Source organism: Ovis canadensis, chromosome 7, assembly GCF_042477335.2.
Source record: "Ovis canadensis isolate MfBH-ARS-UI-01 breed Bighorn chromosome 7, ARS-UI_OviCan_v2, whole genome shotgun sequence".
In the NCBI taxonomy this organism is placed as follows: Eukaryota; Metazoa; Chordata; class Mammalia; order Artiodactyla; family Bovidae; genus Ovis; species Ovis canadensis.
The window spans coordinates 57,756,743-57,769,197 of NC_091251.1; the positions used below are offsets into that span (position 1 = coordinate 57,756,743).

General features: G+C 46.7%; 1 protein-coding gene across 13 annotated transcripts in view; it reads right to left on the reverse strand.

Annotated features, from left to right (window-relative positions):
- The window catches only part of TLN2 (talin 2), a 494,903-nt gene that overhangs the window by 72,186 nt on the left and 410,262 nt on the right, over positions 1-12,455 (reverse strand). For 12 of the 13 annotated variants that reach the window (XM_069596307.1, XM_069596312.1, XM_069596310.1 and 9 more), the window contains 2 exons: positions 11,174-11,275; positions 4,669-4,839 (listed from right to left, as the gene is read on the reverse strand). In XM_069596307.1, coding sequence (XP_069452408.1) covers positions 4,669-4,839; positions 11,174-11,275 — 273 coding nt within the window. The remainder of the gene's footprint in view (positions 1-4,668; positions 4,840-11,173; positions 11,276-12,455) is intronic. The other variant, XM_069596313.1, reaches the window with a different exon arrangement.

The window sequence follows — 12,455 nt, forward strand, 5'->3', positions numbered from 1 at the left end:
AAAGTGTGACTGTAAGCAGAGCAATTTCCTGAGTTGAGTTGTTTCAGCAAATGAGTGGTGAGAACCCCTGAATGTAGCCAGCTGGTCAGAGTAAGAGAGGTCTAGGGAGCCTGGAGCTTAGGGCCAGTGTCTGAATCGAGGACGGTCTAGCAGGGGCCTGTGGTCTTACCCGGGGAATCTGACCTAATGCCAGGTAGTGAGAGAACCACACTGCCCAGGTGCCATGCAGTGGCCGTGGCTGCCTTGATCCACCTTAGGGAGAAAGGAGCCTTCCAAAAGACCCAAGAAACTGCTTTGGTAGATGAGAAGGTAGTGAGAGATGGGAAGTGATAACTCTTTTGAATGATTAAATGAAATAGAAGAACTCCAAGAAGAGGCTATGTGAGCCATAGGAACATGAAAATTGAAAAGCCACGGGAATCAAGAAGAGTCCTTCAAATGCAATGTCTGATGAGATATGACATATGTGATCACGGATGGCTATCCTGCGGGAACTGTGCCAGAATGCAGAGCTCTCTCCCTGAGGGATGTGATGGAGGGGAACTGGTCATTTAGGCCAATGGTGGATTTCACGGCACTGAGAAGGTAAAACATAAAATGTGCAGATTGCTTCATTTCGATGGAAGCCTGAAAAATGACATCTACACGTAACTCTTCAGAGAGAGAATCTCACATAAATATGATCTCATTGATTAAAAAGGTAAAATGTAAGGTGCAGTTCAGTTCAGCCGCTCAGTTGTGTCTGATTCTTTGCAACCCCGTGAATTGCAGCACGCCAGGCCTCCCTGTCCTTTACCAACTCCCGGAGTTCACTCAAACTCATGTCCATCGAGTTGGTGATGCCATCCAGCGATCTCATCCTCTGCTGTCCCCTTCTCCTCCTGCCCCCAATCCCTCCCAGCATCAGTCTTTTTGCACGTTTCTGTAATTCTCACTCAGACTGAAGTGACTATGGGTGGCAAAAACTCTGTGCCTTTATATTAAAGCAAGTACACATTCTGAGGGAGAAGAGAGCGGCTGGCCAAGTTATCTGGTTTCCCATAAAGGTATAGTAAGGGATCAGAAGCTAATTTGGGGAGTGGCAGAAGTAAATCACAAAACAGTTTTCTGAAACTCCCTAGAAAACATAAAGGACACTTTTTCCACACCAAGCATCAAAATCTACAAAAATACATCCTTGCTCTTGGCTGTCCCAGAAATGAATCACCCAGAATTCTCTAGAAGGTCTATTCTCCTTCACTCCACATATGAAAGTTTTACAGATACTTAAAGGGCCAGCTCAGAGTCTTTGAAGCCTGCTCCAATTACTCTATGCCTCACCCAGGACCGCTTTGTCTAACTCCAATGGCAACCTCATCTTGATCACACTGCGGAGGCCAAACCCCACATGCAGGCTGCCTTCAGACAGGGAAAGACACAGCAGGCTCTCAATTAAGGCAGGCTTAGCCGGCCAAGGACATCTGGAAAGGGGGGCCCGCAGGCTCAACAATGAGGTCGTTACCTTAGAATCTGGAGGGGCTCCTTGTTATTGTTCCTCACAGAACAACACAGGAGAAAAATCAGACTTCACTCCTCTTTGGAACCAAGTATGAAGTCCAATTCCAAGGGAGCCTTACTTCCTTATTACAATGTTTCAACTACAAAGCCCAGGAAAGCAGGCGTGGACATCACAGGAGTTTGGAAAATGGAAGAAAAGGCTATGGGGGCAGACCTCAACTTCAGTAGAAGAAAAAAAACCTGATAATGAGAACTGCCCAATGATGGACAGCAGGGGATATTTGTTGGAATGTTACAGGCAGAAGCTGAAAGGTCCCTTCAAGGAGGATAGGGGGCAGGGGACTGAGGGCCAGAGCCCTGGCGGTAGAGGAGTATAGAAGGGGCTCAGTGGGATGAGGGTGAGGTCATACACCAAATGCCTTGTACTCATGTGATTCATTAACACCAGGCTCTGGGCCTGCCTCTTTTTAATTTTTTTTCTTGCTAGATCAAAACCACTGAAAACCATTCAACCACATTTTAACCACATATCCTCTGCAAACAAAGACTATGACACCTAACACATACATACATACATCACCTAACACACAGCAAGTAACACCTAGCGAATATTTGCCCAAAGAATAGCAATCCCCTTAATCCAAGGGGATTAAGTCTGTATGTGGCCTCTTAGGAGAGGGGCTGCAAGCCAAGGTGCAGTGTCCCAGGCTCCCTGTGACAGGCTGGTGGAGTCAGCAGATAGCACGGGTGATTGCTATTGGTGAGAGGATCCACATCGAGTCCTGAGTTGCTGTCACTCATCACACATTCATCACCTGGTGCTTTAGACCTTTCACTGAAAGCTACCCAACGCTGGTCTCCAGCCACCACCTCCGATCAAAAGATGTCATTATCAAGCTTACAGCGCTGACTACAAATGCTCAACCATGAGTTTCCTTGGCAAAAAAACAGACTTCCATGCGGACCTCAGAACCCGCAGTCCCAGCAGATGTGCTAATATCGTAAACATGCAGAGGCATCCTAATTTGAGTTATCTCTGAGAACGAAACTCCCTCAGGTTAGGAGTAGAGATGCGGCATTTAAACAGCCCTGGAGAAAAGACAACCCAGAACTGAGTCTTGAAGGTGAGTCCTGGCTCTTCCAGTTCAGGGAGAGAGAAACGTGGGTGGGCCTGACTCTGGGACACCTATCACTAACCCATCACAGCCAAGAGGGCATTCTTGTTCTTGCTCTGCCCAGCCTTCAGTAACTAGACTTATTTTGCCAGAAGACTCAAAACAACTTGAGGGCTGAGGCTGGCTCGCAATATTTTTAGCATCCACAGAATTAGCCTCTTAAGAGTTGTCAGATGCATGAGTGAAAACCTGAACATAGAGGCTGCAAGTCAAAACATTATCCATGCTGTCTCCAGAATGGAGTTTCTAGACTATTGATGGGTTGTTATCCCACGCTGCTCACAATAAAGCCCCAGCTCCTCCGTGTGGGGAGGAAGCCGGTCACAATACAACCCAGACTCCCCTCCCATCATCCCTACTCTTCATGTCCTATACACACCAGCATGCATGTATGTGCTCAGTTAGGTCTGACTTGGTGCCGCATGAACTGTAGCCTGCCAGGCTCCTCTTGTCCATGGGATTCTCCAGGCAAGAATACTGGAATGGGTTGCCATTTCCTTCTCCTTTGATCCTTGACCCAGGGATCAAACCCGAGTCTCTTTGTGTCCCCTGCACTGGCAGGTGAATTCTTTACCACTGTGCCACTGGGGAAGCCCAGGCCAAGTGCTAAGAGATCACAATCCTTCTATATCTCTATCTCTACCTTTGCAGATGCTGTTTCCTCTTCCTTCCATGGCTCTAGCTACCCTTATATACCAGGTAATTTCCTTTTGTTGAGACTCATCAGCCCTCCTCCCCAGCTCCATGCTGAGTCCACCTCTGTTTCCATAGGGTGCAGGCTCAGCCCTGTCCCCACAAGTGCCTCATCAGACATCTCAGGCAACTCAGCAGAGAAGTCAGCTTCCACATGTGTACAATGGGAACCACCTGTGTCACAGAGTGTTTATGAAGATTAAATAGGATGAGGGCATAAGATGTTGTAAACGACATAGAGTCAGCACTCAATAACTATTAGCTCTGAGAACACTATTTGCGATTCTGACTCAGTCTAGAGTTTTCTCTGCTATACCACTTGACTCATTTGAAGATCTGAGAGATACAACAAAACACACTAAGAAATACATATGGATCCCTGAAGCTTGTAGGTCAGTACCCTACAGAAATCTTCCCAGTAGTGTTCCCTCAAGTCAGTCTGCTTAGAAGAAGACATTCAGATCAGATGACTTAATGGAGGAACCTGTTAGAACAAAATCCGAGTGTCGTGGCAAGCCTCCACACCCTCTCCAGGTTCCAGAAACCTGAGGAAACTCAAGGTTCATGCTGGATTTATAAGTCAAACAATCACTCGGACAAAATCATTCCCAAGAGAAAAGAACATACTGCCACCATCTCTGGCCACTTACAGTACCCGAGCGACACATCAGGCTGAAGAAACGTTCCACTTGCAAACTGGTGAGGGAGATTTTCATATTAGACTGCTGTCCCCAAGGCAACAGCAGCGTATGCCACAGGTGACCGGGCACCATGTTACTCTTTGAACTTAACTACCAGGAATGGAAATGACACTTACTGGGAAACAGCAGAAGTTTGCTTTGTGTAAGCTGTGTGTCAACACCAAGTAGGTGCCCGGCTGGTATGGTTTTTATTCCTGTAATAACCACACAGTATATTTTTCTTTCCCAAGGACTCTTGCCTACACATGCCTGACCTCTAGAGCCTGTGAGCCTCAACTACTGACCCACACACTGCAGTTACTGAAGCCCATGAGCCTAGAGTCTGTGCTCTGCAACAAGAGAGGCCACCGCAATGAAAAGCCCACACACGACAACAAAGTAGCCCTCACTCCCCGAAAGTAGAGAAAGCCCATGCGCAGCAAGAAGATCCAACATAGTCAAAAAATAATAACAAAATAATGATAATAAAATGGCTAACAACAAAAAAAAATATGCCACCATCCAAAATGCGGAGGTGCCTTCCCCCTGGAGGGACATGATACAGAGGAACTTCTGATGGCTTCTCAGCGTCCTCAGTGAGTCCCCAGCATCCTGAGTTGTACCTTGGGGTTTCCTCCGCCTTCCTTGGCCGCATATAGCATCTGCAGGGCAGACTCTGCGAGCGTCTTGGTCTGGTCCAGCACCGTCATCTGCTGCTGATGGTCCAGAATCTTGGAGGCGACACCCACTGCAGCTAAGATTAAGGGCTCAAAGTAGCTCGCCAGCTGTGTCACCTTTCAAGACAAAAAAAAACACCACATACAGCTCCTTTAGGAGTCCCACTGGTGAAGAAGGAGCTTCCTGGGTGGCTCAGTGATAAAGAACCCGTCTGCCAAATCAGGAGATGCAGGGGTTGAGGGTTTGATCCCTGGGTTGGGAAGATCTCCTGGAGAAGGAAATGGCAATCCATTTCAGTATACTTGCTTGGAAAATCCCATGAACAAGAGAGCCCAGTGGGCTGCAGTCCATGGGGTTGCAAAGTCAGCCATGACTGAGCATAGCACCATCACCGGTGGGGAGAGGACTAGGGCAGAGATGGAAGGAGTCGCAGGGAGAGGCAGATCAGCTGGACTCCACTTTTATTTTTCTCTGCTGTACGTCCAGTGTTATGAACTACAGTCACCATGTGACATTTATTAGATCCGCAGACCTTATTCCTTGTTCAGCTTCAATTTTGAGAGTACTTGTAATGAATGAACTCTTGCTTGGATTTTTATTCCTCTGGGAAGTTCTTTGTCTATCTCTGATCATAGCAGAAGTGCTAAGAAATCTGTCCTGAGATCCACAGTGAGGTGTGAGAATTTTACAAATCTTACAAAATTTTACAAAGATTTAACTTCACGAATAGAAAAGCCTTTGAAAGAACCAAAGGTGAACAAGTTACAGACTCAAAAGGAAGGGGGCTAGGAGAGGGGCAGGGGAGGAGGGGGATAAGAAAAGCAGCCTTGGAGTAAAGGCACACTCAAAAGGGTTTTAGAAAGTCAACCCGCTGCCCTCCACCCCCAAGTATTTTGACCAAACCATGGATTTGGGAAAAAAATGATTTCCCATCAGTCAAAATGTTCTGTTTATGGGACAGATCATGGCACCTGGTCCCATCATTTCATGGCAAATAAAAGGGGAAAAAGTGGAAGCAGTGACACATTTTATTTTCTTGGGCTCCAAAAATCACTGCAGATGGTGACTGCAGCCATGAAATTAAAAAGACACTTGCTCCTTGGAAGGAAAGCTATGACAAACCTAGACAGTGACATCACTTAAAAAGCAGAGACATCACTTTGCTGACAAAGGTCCATAAAGTCAAAGCTATAGGTTTTCCAGTAGTCATGTATGGATGTGAGAGTTGGACCATAAAGAAAGCTGAATACCAAAGAATTGATGCTTTTGAACTGCGGTGTTGGAGAAGACTCTTGAGAGTCCTTTCCAAGGAAATCAAACCAGTCAATCCTAAAGGAAATCAACCCTGCATATTCATTGGAAGGACTGTTGCTGAGGCTGAAGCTCCCATACTTTGGCCAGTCAGCTGATGTGAACAGCTGACTTATTGGAAAAGACCCTGATGCTGGGAAAGATTGAGGGCAGGAGGAGAAGGGGGCAGCAGAGGATGATATGGCTAGATAGCATCACCAACTCAATGGATATGAATTTGAGCAAACTTCAGGAGATAGCGGAGGAGAGAGGAGCCTGGAGTGCTGCAATCCAGGGGGTCACAGAGTAGGACATGACTTACTGGTTGAACAACTACGTGGGAGAACAAAAAAAAAGCCCATCAATACAGTTAGGCACTGCTACAGCAGAGCTCTGTCTCCAGTTGGTAACACTGTAGATGGTGCACACAGTCGTCCCTTGGTATCTGCAGGGGGTTCCAAGATCCCCACGAATACCAAAAATCTGAGGATGCTCACATCTCATATGAAATGCTGTAGTACAGTCGGCCCTCTGCATCTGTGGTTTCCGCATCTGTGGATACACGGGGCTGACTGGACATGCTCACCAAAGCTCACCATCTACCTAGCATCTGTAGTATCAGATGTTAACATTTTGCTGTACTTGCTTCAAATGCCATCATCTATTCCCACTCAGATAAAACACACGAGGGGGGTGGTGGTGGGGGGGGCTGTGGCAAGGTGAGGGTCCAAAATATGAATGTTCATTACACTAATACTGTGAGACTTCCTTGGTGGTCTAGTGGTTAAGACTCTGTCTTCCTAATGCAGGGGGCCTGGGTTCAATCCCTGAGTGGAGAACTAAGATCCCACGTGCTACAACTAAACCTATGTGCTACAACTAGAGAAGCCTGCACATCACCAAGAAGAGCCTGTGAGCCACAGTGAAGACCCAGAACAGTCAAAATAAATAAGCAAATAAAGTAAAATTATATATATATATATATATATATATATATAAAGCTAATAGTGAGATAAGACTATCAGCAAAAAAACGAACACTTTTACTTTTCTATCCCTAATTACAGTTATCTTACACATAGGTTTCAAAGCACTTGAGCAGGGCTGCTGCTGGCCCTTATGGTGCTTTGTGTGAATTTTAATTAAAGGAGCTCCCCATTCTCTGGGCAGACTGACTGATGCCAAGGCACGTGACTTGGCTGGATTTTGCCCCCAGGCTCCCTGCTTCTGGCAAAGACCTCTGTGTCAGGCCCAGTCTGCACGATCCAGGGCACATTCCTGCATGTTTGTATTGGATTTCATCTCCACTTCCCCAGGAAGGGCGCTGGTCTCACCACCAAGAGCAGTGATGGGTCATCAGGAGTCAGGGCTCAGGATGGGTCCTGTCAGTACTAAAGGAGTCAAAATATTTAACACGCTAGAACCCAACATGTTTTCTAGATTAGTTTTACTCAGATAGGAAAGAATCTGCCTGCAGTGTAGGAGACCCAATTTCTATTCCTGGGTTGGGAAGATCCCCTGGAAAAGGGATAGGCTACCCACTCCAGAATTCTTGCCTGGAGAATTTCATGGGCAGAGAAGCCTGGCAGGTTATAGTCCATGAGGTTGCAAAGAGTTGGACATGACTGAGCGACTAACACTTTATTATTTTGAAAGTGCATTTTAGGGATTTCCCTGGTCCAGTGGCTAAGACTCAATGCAGGGCACCTGGGTTCAATCCCTGGTCAGGGAAGCAGATCCCACATGTTGCAACTAAAGATCCTGCATGCTGCAACTAAGACCTGGCACAGCCAAATAAATATATATATATTTTAAAGTACATTTTTTTAATGCAACTATAAAATGCTATGCGCTGAGCATAAGTGAACACAGCTAACCACGTGCCTGACTGCTTCAGGGAGGGAGGGTGGTGGGGTGATGGGGAGTAAGCTGTAGCTGCAAAGCCTCTAGATTCGAATCCTCCCTACTGATTCCGTTTTAAGACATCTTAGGCTGGTTCCATCCTATTATTAATACTAAATTTTAGTTTTCTCCTTGGTAAAATGTAAGTAGGTTTCTTCAGATTTCTCAAGGATTAAGTCAGCATATGTAAAGGCCTTAGCACCAGCCTCCATATAGTATAGCAAGCACTAGGGGTCCTTATTCCTCACATATTGTGGGGCAAAGGTTTGAAAGGGATGGGATTTTTTTTCTGTATTTAAGAAGTGTTGCAAGGACTTCAACACCTTCTGTTCTTAGAGACATGATAGAACAGGAAACCTCCTTATGTGAGTTAGCACAGAAGTTAAAATAAAACAGAATTTTGAGTATTTGCTACATGTTGTGAGTCCCTAGGCCTAGGGAAGGTGAGTGGGTTGAATGGTGATCCCTCCCAAAGGTATGTCCATGTCCAAACCCTGAAGCCTGTAAAGGTGATCTTACAAAAGGGTCTTTGCATGAATATTTAAGGATCTTAAGATGAGATCACTTTGCCGATAAAGATCCGTATAGTCAAATCTATGGTTTTTCCAGTAGTCATGTATGAATGTAGAGTTGGACCACAAAGAAGACTGAGCACCAAAGAATTGATGTTTTCAAATTATGGTGCTGGAGAAGACCCTTGAGAGTCCATGGACTGCAAGGATATCAAACCAGTCAATCCTAAAGGAAATCAACCCTTCACTGGAAGGACTGCTGCTAAAGCTCCAATACTTTGGCCACCTGATGCAAAGATCTGACTCACTGAAAAAGATCCTGAGGCTGGGAAAGACTGAGGGCAAAAGGAGAAGGAAGTGGCAGAGGATGAGATGGTTGGATGGTATCACCGACTCAATAGATATGAGTTTGAACAAACTTTGGGAGACAGTGAAGGACAGGGAAGCCTGGTGTGCTGCAGTTCATGGAGTTGCAAAGAGTCGGATATGACTTAGTGACTGAACAACACAGCAACAAAGATGAGATCATCTTGGATTTCTTGGGTGGGCCCAAAACCTGATGACAAGTGCCCTTAGAAGAGACAGGAAAAGGGAAGGCAGAAAAGTGGGCAAAAAAGTGGCCAGGGAGAGAGACTGGCCAAGATTTAGTCAAGGAAGGCCAAGAACCACCACCAGCAGGAAGCTGCAAAGAACAGATTCTCCCCAGAGCCTGCAGAAAACTTGTGGCCCTGCCAACACCTTGATTTTGGGCTTCTGGAGTCCAGAGCTGTGAGAGATTAAATTTCTGTTGTTTTAAGCCCCCCAGTTTGTGGTACTTTGTCACAGCAGCCATGGGAAACCAAGCCAGGTGGGGTCTGAGAATCTGCCTTTATCACTCCAACTGGTACCGAAGCTGCTGAATTGGGGCCCCACATGAGCACCTCCACAAAACACTGGAACCAGGTGAGTATTAACCATCAGCCCACGATCTGTGTGGACCAAGGGCCCCTAGGCTACCTTTGTCTAGAACTCCCTTTCAGAAGATGAGCCTTGTTTAGCCATGGGGCCAAGAATCAATTGATAACTCAAGTGGCACAAGTAAGTCTTCTTCTCAGGCCACCCACTGACAGAGGAATTACCTTCCACACAAACAACATACAGGCAGAGATAAAGATGTTACCCTGGAAGTTTAGAAAGATTTTCTTATGAAATTTCTACTGGCATCAAAAGCAGCTGTCGAGGACTTTCCTGGCGACCCAGTGGTTACACCACCTACCAAGGCAAGGGACACAGGTTCGATTTCTGGTCCCGGAAGATTCCATGTGCCACAGGGGCAGCTAAGCCCACAACTACTGAGCCTGCAAGCTCTAGAGCCCATGCTCCGCAACAAAAGAAGATACTGCAATGCGAAGCCTGTGCACCTAGAATTCCTCTGCAATGAAGACACAGCACAGCCAGAAAATAAAATTAATATGTTAAATAAAAGTAACTGCTGAAACGAAGTTCAGCTCCTCTGCCAAACTTATTCTGCCCACAGTAGTCACATACACTGTACGCCAGCCTCCAGGCCTGTCCTTCCACCCTCGCAAACCATTTCACACCGGTGGACAAGCCCTTTCCTATCATAAAGGGGCTCAGTTGAGAAATGAAATTGACCACACTTGAAATGGCAGAGAAACACTGGCCATTTTAAATCTCAAACACCTCTCCTTACAACCGGCAGGAAGCTTAGTAGGCCCTTAGGTAATGTGAAAAAGCAGGAATATTGACTTTTTAAAATCAATACCTGCAGAGACGATTTTGGCTACTGGATTTCTTGATCTGCACATTGATGCTGATGGTGGCACTGAAAAATGCTAGGAAACCCTGCATGTTGTTAAAAATACAATGTCTGTCCTCTCTCTGCTGAGGCACAGGTTGCTTGCTTGACAAGCCAATGCTCCCTGAAGGATCTGCAAAATGACCCCAAACAGGCAAAGCGTTATGCGGTGCCTAAAACCACGTGGATCTGAGTGCTCAGTTGAAGGGCTGACAGAGTGGCCACACGGAAGTTTTAGCCATCGAGGGGGAAGTCTGAAAGTCTGCTTTGCTTCCTCATGTCTGAAAATGGACACAATACCAGAAACCGTGGAGGCACACTGTGTCCTAAACACACTGGGAGAGGCTGGCCAGCCAGGGCAGAAAAACGGCAGACACCAGGCCAGGAAAGCCAAGTTCAGTCTCTGGCTTGTTCCAGGGAAGATCAAGAGCAAGAAGTAACTGGAAGTGCCTTGTAACCTGCAAAGTCTGACCATAGCTAAGTGCTCAGGCGCTTCAGTCGTGTCTGACTCTCTGGGACCGTATGGATGGTAGTCTGTAAGGCTCCTCTGTCCATGAGATTTCCCAAGCAAGAACACTGGAGTGGGCTGTCATTTCCTACTCCAGGGGATCTTCCCGACCCAGGGACTGAACGTGAGGCTCCTGTGTCTCCTGCATTGGCAGGCGGGTTCTTTACCACTAGTGCCACCTGGGAAGCCGCAGAAAAAGTTCCCTGCAGTTTTTGTCTCAATGCCAAGTGAAAAGAGATCCTTGAGGGGGTCATTTTTGGAGAAGCTGTTAAGGGAGGCTGAGCGGTCTTTTCGCTAACGTAGGCCAGCACTGACCTGGCTCTAACACCGGCGAAGAACCTTTGAGGAACAAGAGCAACAGAATCAATATCCTCTCTCCCCGCCACCCCTGCCTCCTTCTTGCACACTCTCAGCAGGGTCCCCGCACCCAGCGTCTGTTACCTTATGTCCCAGCTGAGCTGCTTCTCCCCGAGCCGCTGTGGCAATGGGATCGATAAGGTGCCCGATTTCCTGGACCACTGAAGTCAGCTGCTCCTGCAAAGCCTGATAAGGAGACAGATCTGTCAAGTTCACCCCACAATGGCTCCCCACGTAGCTGTACTGATTTAAAAAGGCCCACGTGAAAGATAAGGGAGATCACAAAAAACTGGATGTCAAAATGCCTGGGCGTACCCTCCAGCCACTGTTCCACTCTAGCCCTCCCAGGGACCCTTGGATAGACCTGGGATAGACCCCCTAGTTCTACCTATAAGGGGCATGAGGTGGGCCCTAGGAACACTTTTGCTACTGGCTTCTCACTCAACTGGTGCTAGCGGTATCTTTATTTTGGGTTATTCAGCATCATTACTGGAAAAGTGGAACTGTGGTGGCTTACCAATAAGGGAAAACAACTATGTCCAAGTGGAAGGAACTGCCTTGGGGTCTGAGGGAATATTCAGGTTGCTGTGTCCTCAGAACTAAGAACCCTTAAAGCAGGGAATGGGGAGGAGGGTAACCTAAAAATGATATTGGCTCTTAAAGAAGGACTATTTCCCAGACACCATACAATGAAAATGCCAGATGAGGTGCCCACTAGGCTTTGGTCAGGGGCTCTATGACTGTACTTGGTGACGTGGATACCACTGTTGAAAATGGCACTCTCAAGGCATTTCTTCTCAGGTTTGAGAGACAGTTTAACTTCTCCATCCCAAAGAACTGAACTTGAGCTCTCAAGAGATGGGGAAAGGTGCCTAGATGATTCTGAAGTGTGAAGGGGGTGAGGAATTCAAAGAGGGAGAGTGCTAACTGGTAGTGGGAAAGATCAGATCCTTCAGTGGGAATCTTCCATGGAGCTCTCCGAGACAGACAGGATTTCTAGGTCAGAATGCTGGGTGTTTTAGGTCTGCACATGCCAGCACGGAATGGGGTGATTCCTAAAAAAGTGACAATGTCCTGCCTGTTAAATAGGACATCTGGGCTACTCTCCCACCCAGCAATGCTGCACATGGGCTGGTGAGCTTTGAACAGAGTTCACTCAATGAGAGGAGCAACCTAACCCACAAGCTTGGAAACAAAATCCTGGGTAAAAAATAAAAAAAGGAAAAAGAGTGATAGAGGTGGGTGGAGAGAAACCTCCACACTTTCAAGGGTCTTATTTAGCAAATTACTTCTGGTCTTCCTACTCATAATGTAACTGCAGTTAAGAATGTAAGGATATCCAGGCAAGGTTGTCTTGTTAAATTAA